Source organism: Tiliqua scincoides, chromosome 4 (assembly GCF_035046505.1).
Source record: "Tiliqua scincoides isolate rTilSci1 chromosome 4, rTilSci1.hap2, whole genome shotgun sequence".
NCBI classification, from domain to species: Eukaryota; Metazoa; Chordata; class Lepidosauria; order Squamata; family Scincidae; genus Tiliqua; species Tiliqua scincoides.
In genome coordinates, this window is record NC_089824.1 from 110,083,284 (window position 1) to 110,105,446 (window position 22,163).

At 40.8% G+C, this 22,163-nt stretch overlaps 1 protein-coding gene across 9 annotated transcripts in view; it reads left to right on the forward strand.

The window, feature by feature from the left end:
- The window catches only part of PRRC2C (proline rich coiled-coil 2C), a 101,689-nt gene that overhangs the window by 46,823 nt on the left and 32,703 nt on the right, over positions 1–22,163 (forward strand). For 8 of the 9 annotated variants that reach the window (XM_066622889.1, XM_066622895.1, XM_066622898.1 and 5 more), the window contains exons 17-24: positions 1,054–1,259; positions 1,453–1,607; positions 2,697–3,054; positions 4,322–4,407; positions 4,777–4,962; positions 7,867–8,118; positions 12,100–12,189; positions 17,415–17,516. In XM_066622889.1, coding sequence (XP_066478986.1) covers positions 1,054–1,259; positions 1,453–1,607; positions 2,697–3,054; positions 4,322–4,407; positions 4,777–4,962; positions 7,867–8,118; positions 12,100–12,189; positions 17,415–17,516 — 1,435 coding nt within the window. The remainder of the gene's footprint in view (positions 1–1,053; positions 1,260–1,452; positions 1,608–2,696; positions 3,055–4,321; positions 4,408–4,776; positions 4,963–7,866; positions 8,119–12,099; positions 12,190–17,414; positions 17,517–22,163) is intronic. The other variant, XM_066622894.1, reaches the window with a different exon arrangement.

Sequence of the window (22,163 nt, forward strand, 5' to 3'; positions counted from 1 at the left end):
TTTTTGACTGTTTCGACAAGCTGCGGATGGTTTAGTAATGGGTCATCTCTATGTTACAGCATGCTGTGAAATAAAGCTCTTTTGCACTTATTTCAAAATTTAGCAAACTCAAAAAGTTTGATTCCCCCCCCCCATTTGAAATAAATGTAATTGCTCTCCAGAAAGCCTATTAATAATAGCAGGAGGATTTTTTGAAAGCATAAGAATTTGCTAATGAAACATTAGCATTCTATATGTGTTGTCCTGTATATAGCTGGCATATTTTCAGTATCTCTTTTAATCGAAACACATTCAGGCATGTTTTGGTAAGTCACTATGTATAAATATCAGTATACCACTACCAGGAGAGCATTGATGGAAGAACAGTGCTATGGTAGCTGCCCTTCCTCAGTGTGGACTTAGAATTCTAGAAAAAATGTGTGCTCCTTGGAGTTGATAAACCATGGTGGTATTGTCATCTTTTCCAACTACTTAGGACAGGAAATCTCTTGCCCTCTTACAAGGAGCAGACATGGGATACTAGAGGGTAACTGCTTATAATCCTTCAGAAATGTACTTCAAGGACTTCACATCTAAAGTATGTTTCCCTTTAGTGAGAGAAGAGCAGAGTCAGTTCTGAGAGCAGTGAAAAAGAATGGATAAGCTTCAGAACAAGAGATATCATTTTTAGAATAACTCCCATTGGCCTTTTTGTTGAACTAAAATTAAATCTGCTAGCATCGCCTGTCCTCCTGGATAAAGTGATCAATTTTATTTATTTGGAAAAGTCAGTATATGCTTCCACCTTAATCTTGGTACCTCTGGTGTGGTACATAACTCTGTCCGTTTTCTCCCTGTGATGTTGTTAGAGACCTTTTGCCATTTTCATAAATCTTCTGAGCCATTTCACATTTGTCAGCGTCCTCTTAGTATTTTGGTCATATAGTGACGCTCATTATTTTAACTACTGCCTTGTTCAGTAAAGTGCTTCATAGAACTATTTTTCCCCCACACATCTTGTCTGTGATGCTTCTAATGATTTCCTGTCTGGGTTGTGTGTTTTTCCTGCTACAGACCATTTGAAGAACAAGCACCAGTTGTGATCAGTGCAGAGCCAGTTAGCAGCAGTTTACACCTAGAAGAAAGTGGGAACAGCACTACTGCACTGAAGGGCTCCAAGGATGCCAACAATAAGAAGCGAGAAGAGCCTAAAACTGGTCCCAAGAAACCCAAGGAAAAAGTAGACGCAATCTCTCAGTTCGACCTCAACAACTATGCAAGTATGTATTGATGGTTCTTTTTGAAGGTCTGGTTGTATTCTTTTGAAAGAAGCATCCTTGGTAGTCTAAAGTAGAATAAGCAATACTAAGTTTTGTAATTTTTTTCCTTGCAGTTACACCAACCGATTGGTTGATAGTGATGATTTCAATTAGAGTTGTGTGCATTTCCAACTAAAATGTGTATCTTGTACAGGTGTTGTTATTATTGATGACCACCCAGAAGTAACTGTAGTTGAAGATTCCCAGTCCAATTTAAACAATGATGGCTTTACTGAAGTGGTGTCAAAAAAGCAACAAAAACGCTTGCAGGACGAAGAACGCAGGAAGAAGGAAGAACAAACAGTGCAGGTAAAAGATCAAACAGGCTATCACTTTTTTTGAATAGGTATTTTTACACATTCTAAAACTTTGTACATACGTTGAGCATTCCTGCCCTTGTGTTTGTGTGGGTCATTCTCATTGACCTAAGTGAAAATCAGTGACACAATTTTTCTTCAGAATAAGCACTGACTTTAGTAGCATTTGGAATCGTATAGAATAAGCAGAGTTGATGCATTCATGATTTTATTGTTGGAAGCTTCCTTTGAGTGGAAATGTTGGGCAGTAGGAACAGGGATTAAAAAACTGAATTACAAAACCCTTAAATTTACAAAACATTAGGCATTACTGACATAGTGAATACTCCATTAAAACACATTTCTGTCATGTTCCCTGACAATATTTGTTGTTCTCTTTAAAAAAAAAAAAAGTTAAAGGGCATGTTTAGACTTATTATAATTCTCCAAAAGACAGTCATTTTGAGGTTTGTCATTTCACCTACAAACAGAATCTGCTGCTTGGCTTTATAGCAGATTTTCCAGTGTTCTGTTTGCAAGTCATAACCATTGCCGCACTGTGTTAAATATATGGCCTGCCTAGCATACTGTTAACTGGAAGTGTTCACCCAATGCCTCAGGGAAGTTTACAGCCAGAATCTGTTGAAGATAACCCCCAGCATCTGGTGGTAGTTGGTATAATGGCTCTGGAAAAGTAAGTTGTGGCTACTTTGTGGCAAGTTGTAACAGGTAATCGATATGCCTTGCCCCTTTGTTCATCTAATCCTTTCTCTTTACTTTTAAGTGATTTTTTGTTAGTGGACATCCTCCTTCAATGGAAATGGGTTTTTAAAATGTACTTGATAGTTTTGGTCTTGCACTGCCTCCAGTCAATCTTAGTGGATGGCTTTTTTTATATTGTGTCTATGTACGTTTTCACTCTTTCCTACATATACCATCTGATTTTATAAATCTCTTGTCAGCCATTTTAGTTGCTATTAAGCTAAAAATTCAAGAAATTTGTTAAGAGCATATACTTATTAACAAGTAAAAAAAATCAGTATTTAGCATTCCAACTTTCCTTGACAGTCTTCAAGCTCTTAAAAATCTGTTTTATTTTTAGGTCTGGACCAAAAAGAGTTCAAATGAAAAAGGAAGGGGCCCAAATTCCAAACTACCACCAAGATTTGCTAAAAAGCAACAACAGGCTACTGCTGCAGCTGCCGTTGCTCAACAAGTTCAAGCTCAGTCTCAACCACAAGTTCAGGCTCAGCTCCCACCACAGTGTGTCCCTCAGATTCCAAGTCCTCAGGCTGCAGTTCAGCCACAAACACAGGCAACTTGTACAACAAACAGCAGCACAGAGTATTCAGCAACAAGCAAAGCTCTTCAAAACGCATCTTCTCATAATGCTGTAGGAACTGAATTGTGGGATAATAAAGTGCAACCTACGGCGGTCCTCAGTGACGTCTCTAAAAAATGTAAGCAGAATTCTTCATTTTTTTCCAGCTCGTTAGACATGCAAGAATATGTATATACTTGAAATCTTTGCCTACCTGACTTACCTTTCCATGTTCTGGAAGTTTAATTTGAAACTTTGGGTTTTCACCTTGTAGAATGATACATGTCATTTGTCTATCCCCCCCCCCCCCCTTATTTTGTTTAACACCCAGTCTGGAGAACTCAAAAGCATGCTGACTATTTTAGGTCCAAATCCTAACCAACTTTCCAGCACTGGCATAGCGGTGCCAATGGGACGTGTGCTGCATCCTGCAGTTGGGTGGCACTCATGGAGGCCTCCTCAAAGGGAATGTTTGTTCCCTTACCTTGAAGTTGCATTACTCTTCTGTCAGTGCTGGAAAGTGGGTTTGGATTGCACTCATAGTTGGTCTAATTAAGGTAGTAACCTATTTTAGGATCACCATGCAAAGCAGTTTCTGAGATGAAAGTGTTCTGAGGTTTGTGTACACAGGCAAAAAAAGCATCATTTGCCAGTCCTTATTTTTGAATATTCCTCAGTATTGTATGACTGCTTGAGCAGTTGAAGGTTGGTGAGTTTTCAGCCCACCACTTGTCCTTTGTCTGCATATGTAGACTATTGTCAAATTATAATTTTTCTTGGGTATATTTTGTTAACCACTTTGAGCTGTGGTTAACCACTTTGATCAGTGAGGAAAAGGTGACATAAAAATATTGTAGATAGACTAAATAATTGGAGCTATGATTGCCTTTGCTCTCCTGGCATATCATTGTTCCATTCTCTCCTAAATTAATCCCAGGCAGCATTTGGTTCTTGTTACTACTACCAACTGTGTAGTGTTACCCTTAGCTTTATTTATATCATGTTATAGTGTTTATAGAGCTACTTTAATGTAGGAGAAACTGGATATAAATATTTCAAATTTTCACAATGGGGGTTTGGCTGTGAACTACACAGAAAAACTTTTTTGCTTTGCCCCAAATGCTAATTGTTTGAGCCTTTTGGCTTATTTCTATTGGCTCCTGCGTATATGAGAGGAGGCTGTAGATAACTTGGAAATCTATCTGGGAATAGCATACCCTTCATTAATATATTCTCTAAATAGAAAACTAGTTTACTTCAACTTTCTCTTGCTTTTTCATGCCAAAGTATTAGGTATGTTGCTAATATCATGCAGTATTTGACTAATTTATATATGAGTGGATTAGTCACTTTGCAGCCAGCACCTTTACTGTCAAATATTCTGATTCTCTTGTCTGGGCTTTCAGTGGGACCCATTAGTCCTCCACAGCCTCCCTCAGTCAGTGCATGGAAAAAGCCTTTGACATCATTTGGGTCATCTACATCTCCAGAGGTAAGAAACAACCATAAAGAATACAACCAGTGGAAAAGACTCTTACTTGTAATTTGCCAGTTAGTGAAATTCAAGCATGCAATATGTGTATCCTTTCACTGGTAGGGTTTCAAACTGCTAACCTGTTTTATTTCACAAGTGAAACAACCAGTACCATAATCACCTGTTGTTGTGCTTATGGCTGTTAAAAACTTTGGTTGTAAGCTGCATCTTGCAATCAGAGTGAAATATAACCTGATTCATGTGAAATTTCGCCTTTCATGTTAATAATTTATATTTGTTTATAGCATTAATTCAAGCATTTAATATGCAGCATTATAGTAAAAAGTTTGCTTATGTTTAAAAGTAAAATGCCTGGAATTTTCCTAGGGAACAACACCTGGGCAAGAAGGTGGAATTGAAATGGGAATAGAAACTATTCAGTTTGGCGCACCAGTGTCTAGTGGGAGTGACAATGAAATTGGCCCAGTTTCAGAGAAGCCATCAGAAAAGCTTCTTGAACCAAAAGAGCAAAGGCAAAAACAGCCTCGGGCAGGACCTATAAAAGCACAAAAAGTAAGTGAAATGTTCCTACTCCGTAATTTATTTTAAAAAGAGAGAGAATGCAATGGTCACAGAGGCTAAGCTCTGTATGCAGTTTATATGATGAGAGGGGGAGGTTTGCCTAAATCCGCCTATGAGAATTCATGGCAGGGGTGAACTTCAAGCCAGGGAAGTCCCAATCTGCAGGTCAGTCTTAGCCAGTATGCTTCATCAGCCCCCACCACCATAAGTTAAGAAAGTAGAATCAGCACTCAAATGCAATCTAGGTCTCAAGCTGTATAACAAAGAATCCATTCCAGTGTTATTCAAACTGTGAGGCATGGCTCTTGTCCTCTCAAAGAGATACAGTCACAGCCCTGGGCAGAAAACTGCCCATCCTCTGCTTTTTTTTTAAAGCAGAAGAAACAGGAGTTGCTCAGCTGCTCCCTCTGAGAGTTGACTGCGAGAGTGGCTGCTGCCACCCCGCCCTCTTCTCCCTCCACTTCGAGGCTGCCGCCTTCTGTGTTCACTGCATGTTATTTCCAAAGCTCTTCGACTCCAACCCCCATCTGGCAATTACCGAGCAGGCTCAGCTTGCAGTCCTCAACCCTTGCTGATCCTTGTCTGGTTGGTTCCTAGTTCCCAGCCTGGGATCTCTTCTCATCAAAGTGAAATCTCTCTTTTCAACCCCCTCCCTCTTCCACTCCCCCCTTTCAGTCTCCAGACTGTCCCACTTTCCTCCCCCTCCCCAAATAAAACGCTTCCTATTTTACCAGTATCAAGACTCTTAAAGTTGCTTCCATGCAGTTGGCAATGGGGGAGGGGAGAGACAAGCACACACTTTACTTGGCCAGAAGCAGAAAAAGGGCACTGTTTTTAAAGTGATTTATTAATCTTGTTGTTTGACTGAAGAGGCTGTATTTTTAAAGTGATGAATCTTGCTATTTGAAGGGAATACTTATCAGCCATTGATGAAGTGATTGCCAGCCCAATCCTATCCACACTTTCCTGGGAGTAAGCCCCATTGACTGTAATGGGACTTACTTCTGAGTAGACATGCATAGGCTTGAGCTGTGCATCTCCTAGTATAGGAGACAAATCAGCTTCCTAACCAAACCCTTATCAGCTCTGATATATTTTTCATGGTCTATTTTTGTTTTCCCTGCCAGCTGCTGGAAAAATTTAATTTCATTAAATTAATAAAGGGTTCAATCCTGTCCAACGAGAATGGGAGAAATGACTAGTTGGATTGGGGTCCACAGGGGTGTGTGTTTGTAATGTTGGTCAGATTGGTTGTTCACAAAGTTCATTTGATAAAACAATTCTATTGGTATACTTACAAAGTTTAAAAAAATGAGTCCTGTTGGACCAGACAAAATCTACCTACTCCAGCATCCTGTCTCCAACAGTGATCGGCAGCTGATCATTTATAGAGCTTGTATATTGCTATGTATTAATAATATATTTTTAATATCTGCATTTAATTAATGATATGATTAATATAGTTAATATATATATTTAATATTATATTATAATAAATATAATATAATATAGTTAATATTTCTGTCCACTTCCTGTTTAATGATGTCACTTCCAGCCCTCAGGAACATGATAGGGAGTCATGGCCAACAGCCTCGGGGGTCAAGGGAGCCACTGGCCGGAAAAGTTTGAATACCACTGCATTAGGCATTTATGAAATGGCAATTAATATATGTGAAGTGCGCTTCTCTAAAACTCCCCTTTTTAAAATCCTGTGTCCCTAAAAGTCCCTTGCACTTGATTACCTTGATGCTGTCCCTGACTCCAGGTCATTTATGAACAAATTGAAAAGTACTGGTCCCAGGCCAGATCCCTGGGGCACACTGCTTTTCATCTCTTCCCATTGTGAAAATTGGCCATTGATATCCACTCTCTGTTTCCTCATCCTCAACCATCCTCATCTATAAGAGGACCTGCCCTCTTATTCCCGTACTGTGGAGTTTTCTCAGCAGCCTTTGGTGAGGGACCATGTTAAACACCTTCTGAAAGTCCAGATATACAATATTCATGGGTTTGTCTGCATCCTCATGCTTGTTGACCTTTTCAAAGAATTTTAAAAGGTTCATAAGGCAAGACTTACCCTTACAGAAGGGTTTACCCTTGACACTGGGTACATCGTTAAACTGCCTCTTTGTGCTGTTTCTTCTTGTTAACATTTTTAAAAATTATTTTATACTATTTTATACTAATTTTTTGTTTTGTTTTTATGGGAAGATTATAGGTGCTTGCAGAAAACACAAAAAATTAGATCAAAAGTTTAACTTTGTTAAGGACCAATTAACAAAATAGGACCACTTAAAAAGACCAATTAACTGTTAAGCAAAGTTAAATGTAATATGTAATTAAAATATTAAAAAGAAATAATATGAGTAGGGGTGTAAAAGTACTTTGTATATTTCTGTATTTTGACTAGAAAAAAAATTAGCCCCACACCCCTCCCAGGTCAATTTTTTTTTAAACACCTTATTTTTGTTTAATATAGCTAAAATAATCTAACTTAAAGGTTGAGTTAAAATTAAGACAAGCTAAAAATTTAACTAAAAGAGTGCAATGAAAAGATTGGGGGGGGGGCTTTGATCTTAAGCCATTTCTGCCCAATGTATATACGCAACAGGGGTCAAATGTGTACACCTGTGGGCTGAGCAGAAATGGGTTAACTGGCTTAGTGGTAGGGTTTTTTAATTATTCTTTTGAGTGCCCTTTTTGTTCCTATAGTTTTTATGAGATCCCTATTTTGGTCCCTTTTTTATCTGAAAGTACCCTAAAGTCCCTAAAACAGACCTGAATATAGAGTATGAGCCCTGTTAAAAGACAATAGCATGTCTGCATAGTTTTTCCATACCTACTTCTCATATTCAACATGAATACATTTTCATTAAGATTTCTCAATATGTTTAGCTTCCAGATTTGAGTCCAGTAGAAAGCAAACAATATAAACCTGGTCCAATTGGAAAAGAGCGATCACTGAAGAACAAAAAAGTAAAAGAGGCTCAGCAATGTGACTCAGAAGGGCAAGAAAAATCCAGTCCTACTGTGGTCAGAAGCCCAGACCCTGTCACCTCCAAAGAAGCCAAGGCAGCTGCTGAACTTGGTACTGAAATAGGAACAATGATATCTGTGTCTACTTCAGAGTTTGGAACAACCCAAAAGGTAGGGAACAAAGTGGAAGGAAAAGGCAAACCTGTCACACCAAATATTTGGAATTTCAGTATAGCAGAATATGTCTTAAAGGAATTGAACTGGCAAAGGGGTGGGAATTTGTCTGATAGTGTTCATAAAAAAACATGTCGGGGTATTTCATGGAGAAGTTGTATTTTCAGTTTTACAACTTCTGTAGTTTTGCTCTCAGAAGCTTATGGTACTTGCTTTTGAAAGTGAATATGAATAAGAGAACACACTTGAGTATTGTACAGCCTACCCCTACCCAGATTTTCCCTGTTGTACATCTTGGTTGAGGTAAGAAAATAACAATACCTTGCAAGTCCCTGACAGCAGTTCAGGCAATGCAAAATTTGCTCACTGTGATTGCAGACGTTAGTGGTGGATAAGAACATCTGCAGAAGACAAAAACATATCGGCTACTATTATGACTGTTTCTGATTTCATGGGGGTGGGAGTATTTCAAACAAATTGCGCTTGTTTGAAAATGTGACTTTAGCTCAATTTCCTTACATCCTTAAACTATGACTTCTTGAGAGCTCTTTAGGACAGGGGTGTCAAACTCGTTTCATACAGAGGGCCGAAGTTAGCATTCAGGGCTCCAGCTGAGGGCCAGAAGTGATGTCATTAAGCAGAAAGTGACATCATTAAGCAGCTAATGGCCAGAAATCAGACCCTGTTCTCATATAGAAACTCATTATCTACAAATGACAGAAGAGAAAGTAAGCAAATCTTGATCATATTTCAAGATTTGGGAAAGCCCAATTTTCATGTGAGCTGCCATTTCTGCTGTAACACCTCAGCAACTGAGAGCCTGAGGGCCAGATAAAAAGCTTCCAGGGGCCGCATCCGGCCCCCGGGCCTTATGTTTGACACCCCTGCTTTAGGAAATATGGTTTCAATACATAACATTATGGTTGCATGCCTGCCCCCATGTGGTCAGTCTAAGGCAGTGATTGTCAACTTTCATCTTTTCATATGCTGATAAGATGTTAAAATTGTCAAGGCACACCCATCAGTTTTTGGACAATTGACATTGGACCACACTCCAATGGGGAGCTCACATCCCACAGTGACCCTACTAATAAATGACTATCCCTAAGTTCCCACACATCAGTGTGCCATGATGTAGTGGTTGAAAATCACTGGTCTAAGGCGGGGTGTCAAACATAAGGTCTGTGACCTGATTGCAGCCTCCAGAAGCAATTTATCTGGCCCCTGTTATAATTGGGTTCTCCTAGGATGATAATTGGAATCTCTCATATCTTGAAAATATGAACAGATTTGCACATTTTCTCTTCTGTCATTTGCAATTAATGGATTTCTATGTAGGGACAAAGTGCTTATTTCTGGCCATCATCAGCTTAATGATGTCACTTTCTGCTTAATTATGTCACTTCTTGCCCTCAGCAGGCATCATGAATGCTAACTTCAGCCCTCTGTATGAAACACGTTTGACACCCCTGGTCTAAGCAGTGAATAGAAGGACCTTATTACAGCCTTCCAAGCCAGTTAGTTTTTTACCTATGCAATGTTTGATAACAAAAGCAAATCATAAAATTATTCAGCTTTTTTGAAAGTAGCTCAGTTCACTTCCCAATTTCTTATGTCAGAAGATAGGAAAGAAGTCATGTGTTCTTAACAGAGAAGAAGATTGCAAGTTGGACGTATATGATAGAACTTCTGTAGAAATTTAAATGATTCAACTTTTTCAGATTTTTCACCATGTGACTGAAGCAGTTGGAGACTCTGATGCAAAGTTCTTGCTTCAATGTAAACTTTAGAATGTCTGGGACCATCTAGAGAGAAATCTGTTCACTGTGTTCTCTGAGGACGCAGTTGACAGGATTCCTTCAGGCTTCAGCTCACCTCCCTTTCTGGCAGAAGTGGTAGTTGTTGTGTACCTAATATTTTTCTGCATTGTTTTGAATTGATGGAAGTGTATTGTTTCCTACGTTTGTTTAACTTATGAAAAAGCTCTATGGAACTTTTTAAAGCACTGGTTCCCAACCTATGGTCTGGGGACCACAGGTTGTCCGTGAGACCCTGGCAAGTGATCCTGAAGTCTCAGGAAAAAAAGATTGCCTTTGATCACTTCCAGCATGCTCCCCTATGAACCACCAGAGAGAATGAATTGCCCACAGTCAGCAATAAAAGCAGCAACCCACAAATCTTTACTATACAAAAATAAATCTCTAAGAAATCTTCTCTAATATTACAAATTTAATTGTATTTTTTGTGTGAAAGGGTGATGGTTGCATGCAGGTCCCATTAGAGTGGGTACAAGGGGTAATTTGTAGCTGGGTCCAGGATCAAAAAGGGGGCCTAAGAACCAAAGTTTTTGCTGCTCTTGTGGGATGTTAGGTGCACAGTGGCTGCGGCTGCCACAAAGCCATATGTCCTGGGCCAAGGAATGTATACATGACTCTCCTGCACACTGTCAAAACTAGGAGGAAACTGGCCTGCTACAGTAGCTCTTTAGCTTGTGGATCTGCTTACCATGAAAGAGTATCAAGTTCACAGCTGTGGGACTACAGCTACTGCAAAAGTATGTTTTGGTACACCCGGGACACTTTCCATTCTAGTGCGAGTCTAAATATGATGATCTAATTTTCTGCAATGATTTTTGATATTTAAAACAAATTTTTAGATACTTTGAGTGTTTGGTTTTATTGTATCTAATTGCTAACACTTGTGTGGGAAGGTAGACCTGGGTTGCACATTGGGAAACAAGGTACACCTGGGCTCCAAAAATTATCCTTCTGTTGCCACCCTCCCACTGCCCTGTTTTGCCCCCTCTCCACCCCTGTTGCCACTCCTACTTTGTTTCACCCCTCCCCTCCCCCCCCCTTGGGAAGGGCCCCAAAGAAACATTGTATGCCCTGATGAAATTGCTCTTGGAAGCACTGATTGCATGTGGTCCACGCCAATTCCAGTTTGTCTCCCAGTGGTCCTCAGGCTCCTAAAGGTTGAGGACCACTGTTTTAAGCATTCTTATGCATTTCTAAAGATTTGTAGTAGGTTTCCACATTGTCTTATTCAGAGCTCTGCAAAAAAAGATTCTTCATTGACCTACTTAAATTATTTACTCATTTGGCAAGTCAATATGCCTTTATGAAGTGTCAAACTTGTTTCATGCAGCAGGCTGAATAGCATTCCTTATGCCTGCTGGGGTCTGAAAGTGATATCATTAAGCAGATATCATGATCAGAAATAAGCACTCTTTCTCACTTAGGAACTCATTAGCTGCAAAAGGCAGAAGAGAAAATATACAAATCTTGATCATATTTTCAAAATATGGGAGAGCCGAATTATCGTGCATCAGCAGTGACACCGCAACATAGTTCAGAAGCTGAGAGCAGCTGAGAGTGCCCAAAGGCCACATAAGGAGCTTCTGGGGGCCACATCCAACTCACGGGCCTTACGTTTGACCTTAGTCTAAATCAGGGGTCTCCAAACCCCAGCCCAGGGGCCAGATGCAGCCTGCAGCAAGCCTCTTTCTGACCCAGGGCCATCCTTTTGTCCCCTGAAAGCCTCTGGCTCACTCAACTGAATATGACCAGAGCTGTGCTCTGGTTGTGTCTGGAGGGTGTTCTGAGGGCCAGAGAGGTTGAATGAATGAGCCCATTCATTCATTTATTCACTCATCTAAGTTCCATCTCTATTTATTTATTTAAAAAAATTTTCCGGCCCTCCTCACCACGCCAGATATTTGACGCGGCCCTCCGGCCAAAAGGTTTGGAGACCCCGGTCTAAATGGTGAATAATACTGCTTTTGTAAAAAAAGGTTGTTTGTATAAAATTAGATGTGGAGTTATACAAAAAGCTTTATTCATTTAATATAATAATTCCTTATATAGAGGCGTGAAATAAAACATTGGTTAGCTTTTTGTGTGTTCAAATCCCTCTCTTTCAGGAGAGAATGATCTTATGAATATCTAAATTAACTTCTTCAACTCCTTTTCTTTGCAGGAGTCTGTAACAGACTATACAACACCTTCTTCTCATTCCAGCACAGTGGCTACAAGCAGTGCAAAGATGGAAGAAGCTTTAGTGACAAATGTAAGCTTATTTGTGTCTTCAGAGCATAATTTATAAACTTTTTATTGTATTGGAATTTGTTTCAGTATTTTAGGTTTCCATTCCAGCCTAACTTATGACCGTACAGCCCCTGTTTCTACATATTCACTGGGGTAGGTTGAAACTTTGTATAAACTTTGTCATAAGACATATTGTGAGGTAACAGCAACACTGAAAATCTGTTTTTGGAATCCTGATAAATTAAGGTTGGCGGGGAGGTGGCTATTCCATGTGACCAGAATTCGGAAAACATTTTGAGGGTTGTTTGAGAATAGAAATCAAGTTTGAGGTCTGCAAGCTAGGCCAAGAATGATTTACATTACATATTATTTAATGTTATACTAATTTGTGCAATACCATGCGGTAAGGAAGTGCACATTGTATTTACAGAACGCTTAATTCTGCATTTGTTAGGGATTTGGCTACACATTTAGTGGAAAGACTTTGTACATCCCTCTTCAGCCTGTACCTCTTCAGAATGCAAGTGGAAGATTGCATAGAATTGTTCCCCATGTTGAGACACACACATTCTTACTTTGTAGAAAACTAACACACTAGAAAAAAATTTGGCCTAGGCTTTCTCTCTGATATGCCTCATTTTCATGAGTAGGGAGCCATCCTTAAATAGGGAACATATGGAGATGTGATGTAATCCCCAGCAGCTCAGGAGCGATGTACCATAATTTTTGATATTATCTTCACGCTGTTATAGCCTGATTCTGTACTATCAATTATCACTCTGCCATGTAGCTGATTAAATGTTTTTTTTAATTAATGAAAAATCTTCTTACCCTCTCACACTATGCCTGTGTGTGCTACTCACCTACTAGCAGTTTCCCCAAGTTGAATATGTCAGTGGTTCCCAAACATTTTAGCACTGGAACCCACTTTTTGAAATGACACTCTATTGCAACCCACCTAGGTTTTTGAGACTTAAAAAAAAACAAAACCTGGAAAGAAGTAACTTATTTATTTATAAGTTATATTTTTATTTACAAAATAGTTGATCCATTTCTCCTGATGAGGCAGCCCTGATGAACTTTCATGAATGCTTTCTTTACTTTCCCATTTTTCCACAGAAAAATAAAAAATATATAATCTTCTGGTTCTTCAAAAAATTTTAATCGGCGACATTGGCTAAGGCACATTTATCTCTGTGTTTATACTTGCTTGCAGACGGCAGAAGCTCAGCTCCTTGCAAAATGCAGAAGCTCAGCTCTTTGCAGGGCAATTTGCTCCTGGAGTTTGCAAGGTACATTCAGATCTTGTTATCCGCTACTTTAGGTTCCAGGAAAACCTAGTGTATACCGAATTAGCGGATACAGAATAATTGAGCCTATGGGGAAAATGTGGTTAGATTCCAGGTGACCCGCTTCACCATATGAACTTCATGAGCCTGAATCTTACCTTGAAGTCAGTGGAGCTGGGTGATAGCTAACTATCATCAACATCTCCAACATCTGATGCTTCCTCTGCTGGCTATTGCTTGACTCATTGAAGGTTGCTGGCCCAACAACTAGACCTTAGAGTTCAGCAGTAGGGAGGGGGTTGCTTCACCTTTCCTCCTTCTCCACCTGTCTCTTGGGTCCTTCCCTGGACTCCCCCTAGCTCCAGAGCAGCCCTCAGGTAGCCTTCCAGAGATCTCTCATCATTGCTAGGGTTGTGAAGGTTCCGCTGGAGTACCCAAGATGGTGGGGCAAGTGTGGAAGTGGACACAAATATGCCCAACAATTCTCCACAGGCCAATACCTGTTTGATGCAGAAAATTGACCCAATCCAAACTTTGTAATAAACAAAGAGTGTAATTGACTGGACATGATTACAGCAACCCCCTCCCCTGTCAGCTGTTTATTATACAAGTGTTTCTTCCTATCCCCACTGCATGGTGCTACCTTCTGTTCACAAGGAGCCCACTGTCTCTCTCCTCCTCCTCCTTCCTCAGACCCTCACGCACCTGCCTCACAGCTGCAGGAAGCACCCCCACCCTGAGTGCACCAGCACAATATTAGCTGATAATGAGAAAAGATTCAGCAGATAATGAGAGGTGGATGCCAATTCTGCCCCTCCCAAAATTCACTTATAAGGTGAAAGGACTACCTGCTAATTGCTCTGAAAAGACCTCTCCTCCTGCAGTTTGCAAAATAGCTGTTGTGCTCTTTTGCAGGGCAATTAGTAGCTATGTTGCAAACTCCAGGGACTGAGCAGTTTACATGGTAATTAGCAGCTATCTGATTTTTGAATATCCTCAGGGCTTGAGGCAATTAGTTACCTGATCTTGCCCATCAGTGTTTACATTAGAGCAGTGTTTCTCAAATTGTGGGTCGGGACCCACTAGGTGGTTCACGAGCCAATTTCAGGTGGGTCCCCATTCATTTCAATATTTTATTTTTAATATATTAGACTTGATGCTGCCATGGTATGTGACTGCATTTGGGGTAATGTTACAGATCTGTATTTTGAACAGGCTACTATGTATATGCTTTTAACAATAGTAGTAAATGGGACTTACTCCTGGGTAAGTGTGGGTAGGATTACAGCCAAGGATTCTTTAAAATTTCCCTGCTTTCGATCATGACATTACTTCTGGTGGGTCCTGACAGATTCTCATTCTTTAAAAGTGGGTCCTGGTGTTAAAAGTGTGAGAACCAATGCATTAGAGGCTCTGCTCAGCACTTCAGGACCCACCAAAAATTGGGTCAAGACTCAGCAGTGGGGTGCAATCTGTAGTTTGGGAAATAATGGAGTATACAAATGGCAGAGTGCATGTTTTTCATGCTTGCATTTGCAGGAGTAGCACTCTTACTCTCAACGAATGCAGGCAGACTCCACAGTGTAATACTGTTAATGCAGATGCATGGTTGCAACACACATGATTAAACTTGGAGGTCATGTGACCTGTAAGGAATATCCCTGGACACTCCTCTCCGTCACTCCTTCCCCCTCCTGTGCATAGAACTGAGATGTCTATAGTTTGTGGCAATATCTGGATTTGGCAAATTATGGTTAGTGGGAAAATTATGGTTATGTCATAGGTTGCTTTCAACTCAGAAATTGAAACCAAAGTTTGAAGTAGGATTTAGGCCTTCAAGGGAATATTTGCCTAATTCAGACATCATGGGAAGAGAGTTAGCCCAAACCATAGAGAGGAGGAAAAGTGTGCCTTAAGGTTGAGAAGTGCATGAGGAAATGATGTTCCTGATCCTGGTGAGCAGCTGCACAATATCTGAATTGAACTATTATTTCTCACTTTAAACCTTAAATGCCTATCAGTGATTTATGATCAGAGAGAATTCAAAGCTGTATGTGTATAGCTTTCTGTTCCTCTAAGTGTTAGAAGAAGCAGGAGCATCAGAAGCAAGTTGGTTAGCAGTTGGGTGATTACCTCTAAGGCCCCAATCCTATCCAGCTTTCCTGTGCTGATGCAACTGCAATGCAGCCCCGAGGTAGGGGAAACACATTCCCTGATCTTGAGGAGGCTTCTGTGACTGCCTCTCCACCACAGGTTGCAGTACATGCTCCTTTGGCAGTGCTGCATCAGCACTGGAAAGTTGGATAGGATTATGCCCTAAGTCGCCTTGCAATGTTGGCATAAGATTATGCTAGAGAAGTGCTTCCCAAACTCCTACAGGGGATGGGAGCACAGTATGTTAATGCAGAGGAGAGGGGAAGGCCGTTTTGGGGGTCTAGGTGATGCAGGGAACCCTCTGCAGGGCTCCCCATGCCTGCAAAAGTGTAAAAAGCGGGGGGGGGGGAAGCAGGCACTTCTGGTTTCATGATGGCTCCCTGCACCCCCCAGACCCACTAGGACTGCAACACTGGCTGTAGGTAGGTTAAAAAAAACCCACCTGTGCCTAGCAGCAGTGTAATCCTGGGGATTAAAGGGGCAAGGACAAGTACTTCCCTGGCTGGTGGGTCGTGACCCACCAGTTTGGGAACCACTGTGTAGAGATGAAAGTAATAGCCATTCTAGAAGCACTATGTTTAATTAACCACACCTTCCTGACAGAGGCGCAGATCCTCTACAGATGTCTCCTTGCCACCAAGTATTTTGCTTCCTGCTGTAATATGTGAACATCTAAAAAAGCTGTGAATAGCTTTTGAAGCTAATTGTAGCTACCAAATAGGATTTACAGTATATGGAACTTTGAAAAACAGAATGTTAATTACAGCAGTAATTCACAATGTTTTTACATGGTGTCTGTTTTTTAACAATCTGCAGAGGCTTTATGGATTTGCCTGCTAGGTTACTATCTGCTGCTACTGGTGTAAGTTGGCATATGATGTCTGGCAACAGAAAGTGTCTCCTTGACATGCAAGCTTTATGACTATAATTATTTTGGTTTGAGGTTACATCTCTGATTTTAATTACAGTGTGTGTTTTGAGTAGAGCAAGATTGTAACATCTCTAAGAGGCTTTCCAGTTGATGAATTGTTGCCATTTTATTGGATTTAGTGATTTTAAATATACCTTATTCTGTTTTATGGCTCTGTGTGTAGCTTTCTGTGTCATCCCTTCTGTTCATAATGGTTTGAAAGGTTTTCTAAACTTTTTTGAAAGGACATATTACATCCACAGTAGATCACTCTGTAATTCCTGGGTGCTAGCAACCTTGGCTTATTGCTTTTTTGGAGTTAGAGTTACCTATGGATGGGGTTTGAACATTTTATCTACCCTCATTCTTTAAATTAGCTTCATCCTGTTCTGTGGCAGAATCGTGTAAGGAAGGATGATTGTAAGAGCACAGACAAGTAATTTTAACATCAGCGTTTTGTCTTAACATTTAAGTCTTCAGGAAAATCCATTGAGAATAATCTTATTGAAAGCATCTAGTAAAGTTCAGATTGTTTCTCTTAAACTTGAATTTATGAAGCCAGTCAGGGAAATGTCAGGTAAAATAGTACTTTTCCTGCAGTAGCTGATAGGCTTGGTTTTGGATTCTCTGAGGATCAGACTAGAAAAAAGTCTCATGAATTTTTTATTTTTTGGAATTAATTCCAAAAGGTAATTGGTGCTTTCCAAGATCACAAACCAAATTGCCTTTCCCCCCACCTGTCAGGTTTTTCCATCCTCTTCTGTCAAAGCATCCTTGCCAAATGCTCAAGCCTAGAAAACAATCTAGTTCAGCAGAATTGCTTGAGCTCTTGCTTTTTGTTTGGGGCTTTTATCATAGTTAGCTAGAATGTGATGTGTGTTGCCTGCCTTTCAGGTGCCCCTGCCCCACACCCTTCCCCTCCCTAGGAGGGAGACTCTACAACAGAGCTCCAGCCTAACTCCAGTTTCTCCCGCTACCGTCGACCTCACCCTCAAGGTATGTACTGCATCCCTCTAAGAGTCATTTTCTTGCATGCAGGGGAAAGAGTTAATTGAGATCTTGCTGGTTGATTACAGAACCACAGAAGCAACTTTAAAAGCAGCTTTTTGGTTTTTAGAGCAAGCATATTTAAAGGAGTGCATTAAATTAACCTCACCTTGTAACTAACACCAAGTAGGATTTTCAGGCAGGATTTACCATGATTAAAGTATGCTTCCTCCCCCCCCCCCATAACAAACATCTGGAAAACAGTCTGCTTATAGATAGGCACTTACAAACATTTCTGTGAAGTAGCTTGTGTGTTGATTTCAGCAAGTAGTGTTGAATCTAGCAATATGTAATACATATTGGCTGGCTGATGTAGGAAACATTGAATAGGAGATTGACTGGTGATGGTTGCTGATATGTTAACAGCTTTTGTGTGTATCAGTAGCTTATATCTTCTCAGTGACAGTGGAAGCAGGTTGTCTTATTGAGTTTGTTTTTTTTTGGACTGGATTGTTTATCTTCTGTTAAAGATGGCATTATTTGCAGTTATTCTTGGTGTTTATAAATGAATGAAAAGGTAGAACATTGCATTTCTGTCCCAGTGTGATCTCAGATGCTGAAATGGGAAGGTTTGTCACTTTGGTTCAAAAGGCAAAACATTGTCATGGTAGCCACCATTTCTCTAAATGCAGCTGTTCCCAGTCTGTGGAGTCACGACACCCCAGCCAGTGGAAATGGGTGACGATGGCACTTCTGCTATCGCGCTGCTGCCATGAAAAAGGGGTTTTTCCCACATACCTAACCACATTGGAGAAACGGTTAATCCTGTGTGGAGAAATCATTAACAGTCGACCATACCTTGTACTGGCACGAGGAGCTTTCCCAGAACATTCGGAATGCCCTTCCTCTGACAGGGAAAATGGGAATTTTACTTACCAGGTGAATTCCTGTTCCTGGTAGAGAAAGAGTATTCCACTCACCACTTCCTCTGTAAGTGCTATTGAAGGATGGTGTTTGCAGCATAGTAGGTGGGTAGTACGATTTGCTTAGAGTTGAAGCTATGAGGTTGAATGAGATTTTTTGAGAGAGAGAGAGAGAGAAAAGGAAAAAAAGATGCACAATCACATGTCAACGGTGGACATGTAAGGTGTCCTTCTGGTTGGAGGCTTGATTGCTTTTTCAGCTTGGTAATATAGTCTGGTCCAGCAAGAAGCTGACGGAACATACCAAGATCCTGGTCTACAGAGCTTGTATCCTGAGTACACTTCTGTACTGCAGCGAGTCATGGACTCTTCGCTCACAACAGGAGAGGAAACTGAATGCTTTCCACATGCGCTGCCTCCGACGCATTCTCGGCATCACCTGGCAGGACAAAGTTCCAAACAACACAGTCCTGGAACGTGCTGGAATCCCTAGCATGTATGCACTACTGAAACAGAGACGCCTGCGTTGGCTTGGTCATGTTGTGAGAATGGATGATGGCCGGTTCCCAAAGGATCTCCTCTATGGAGAACTCATGCAAGGAAAGCGCCCTACAGGTAGACCACAGCTGCGATACAAGGACATCTGCAAGAGGTATCTGAAGGTATATGCAAGAGGGATCTGAAGGAGTGGACCTCAACAAGTGGGAAACCCTGGCCTCTGAGCAGCCTGCTTGGAGGCAGGCTGTGCAGCATGGCCTTTCCCAGTTTGAAGAGACACTTGGCCAACAGTCTGAGGCAAAGAAGGAATGCCCATAGTCAGGGAGACAGACCAGGGACAGACTGCACTTGTTCCCAGTGTGGAAGGGATTGTCACTCCCAAATTGGCCTTTTCAGCCACAGTAGACGCTGTTCCAGAATCACCATTCAGAGCGCGATACCATAGTCTTTCGAGACTGAAGGTTGCCAAAAATATAGTCTGGAAAAATGGTCAGCCCTGTGAGAAAGAAAATCGTTAACAGTTGACCCTCCCTCGTGCTGGCGTGAGGGGTTTTCCCAGAAAGTTTGGAATGCGCTTCCTCTACCAGGAACAGGAATTCACCTGGCAAGTAAAATTCCTGTTTTCCCCCCGCATACCTGGAGGTTACAAACCGGAAGTGGGTCTCAATTGCATCAGCTCTTTTGAGGAGCAGGGAAGCCTATATAAGGGGTTGTGGGCTCCCCACACCCTCCAGAGGGCCAAAGTGACCCTTAGGTATGTGGAAAGCCACTTTTTTGTGGCGGCGCAATCACAGAAGTACCATCACCACTGTCACCCCCACCCTGCAAATACTTACAGTGGTCTCAGCTTCCATGCAAAGTTTGGGAACTGCTGCTATAAGGGCTCTGTACGAGTGGTATCACGACTCATTGCGGCATCATGACTCATTGCAGTGCCACCTCTGGATGTTTGGCAATGATGTTGTCATGTCATGGCTGAACTTCCAGGTTGCCAAGCTCTGTGCTGTGCAGAGCTTGACTGGGAGGTGCATGGGTTGCACCACTACACATCTTTGTGGGAATATTCATTGTGGCAGCCACCTGTACATTCAGTCAGATACATGAGAAAGGAGCACTCAGATACAGTATTTGCAGGCAACTCTTTGCAGGCTTGTAGATCATGAAAATGACTTTATGGTATACCGAAAATCTTTCCCACTTTTCTCTTGGCTATTAGCTTATTTGAAGGGGGGCAGCAAGAGAAACTCAACATTTCTGATGTTACTAAATATGGCAAATGTTTGAGCACATATTGGATAGTTGTCCAGAACCATATTGACAAATAAATAGTTTTTAGTATGAGGCTATAACTTTTAGAGTTAATTTTATTCCACTTACACATTTTATCCTGGTATAGTTGATTATACATGTTATATTCCCAGGATCATGTATATTTGCATAAAAAACTTGTTTCCGCAGAGTTTTTGTGGGAGAGATTTCAGTGTGCATTCTGCCTTTTGAAAAATAATGGCAGGGTTTGAGGTATTTATTTCCTTTGGCATACATCAATAACGTTTAGATACATATACAGTTAGGCCTCTTATGAAGTGAAATTAAGTACATGCATTTCAAAGTACTTCTGAAAAATACCTTTACTGACATTGCACTGGACTGAAATCTATTTTTAAAGTACTGGCAGGCCCCAGTATCTGCGGTTTCAGTTATCTGCAAATCCAGAGATTACTGGGGACAGCCTTTATAAAGATAGGGAAAGTAAAGAAAAATGCCAGAAATAGCTGTGCTTATCTTTGGATAGTGAAACAGCTGCATTTTGAGGGCTGCAAGCAACCTTCTGAGCTGCCTGCAGCCCCTGGTTACTCTGAGGCTTCCCCCTTCTCCCAGTGTCACCTCAGAATGCATTGCAACCAGGAAGAGAGTGTATTGCTCTGTATTTTGGGGCAACATTGGGGGAAGGAAGGAGACTTGGAGAGACCAGGGGCTGCAGGCAGCTCAGAAGGCTGCCTGTAGCCCTCGAAACGCAGTGTTCTCACTGCGCTAAGGTAAGCACAGCTGTTTTTAATGTTTTTCTGTACTTTCCCTAGCTTTCTAAAGGGCATCCCTGGTATCTGCGGATTCATGGTATCCATGGGAGGGGTGTGTGTTTGGAACAGAACCCCCGCAGATAATGGGGCATACCTATAAATGTAAGTAACTTAAGCAAAACATCCACTTTCTTGTGGTAGATTGACATGGCTGTGATGCCTTTTTCTGTCAGACCTCTCTAAACTGCATTCCAGGTTAATACAGTACAATTTAAGTATCACTCTTGTGCTTCTGAATTAGCAAATTATGTTGCTGCCTAATTAGCTGAAATTGTGACTGTGATAATTTTTTTTTCCCTTCTGAAAAAAGTGTGTGGTGATCTCAGGGACAGTATGAACATTTAACACATAATATTAAGAAATGTATATTTAATTGGTTATTGTGAATATAATGTTGCCCTGGCTCTGTTTAGATTTAAAGGCCAGCATGCACATTAGAAAGATAAAAGTGTTGTACATCTGTTATTTTTCAATTGTGGTATGATCAGGGTCTGAAATTCTTTGATATTGGTCCCTGTTCCCCCACAATGTCAGTTAATGTTGTATGCTTGAAACTTTGTTCTGCAATTCAGATGTTGTGCCTTTTGTGTGGTTATTGAATATTTAATATAGAAAAATGTTATGTTCAGATTTACAGAGTAAAAAGAGCTTTGAAAGGTTAATTGTCAGTTCCATGATCTTAAAACAATATGATTATGGCTGGCTCCAATTCCAACAGGAAGCTAAGTTGTAGCATACATTGTAGGTAAAAGCTATTACCTTAGAACAGGGGTGTCCAAACATTTTGGCAGGAGGGCCACATCATCTGTCTGACACTGTTTCGGGGCGTGGGAAAAGAATAATTAGTTTACATTTAAAATTTGAATAAATTTACATAAATGAATTTATTAGAGGTGGAACTTAGATGAATGAATGACGGTCTTACAGACCGTCCAGAACCACCATTCAGAGTGATACCATAGTCTTCAGAGACTGAAGGTTGCCAACTCAAACACATGTTGGCACAATAAGATCATGCTAGCCCTTGTGCTTCCTTTGCAACCAAGGCAGCTGTTAGTAGATAAATCTTACTCATGTTTACTCAGAAGTAAACTTCCCAATGTTCAATGGGACTTACTCCCAAGTAAGTATGCAGAGGATTGTGCTGTAAAATA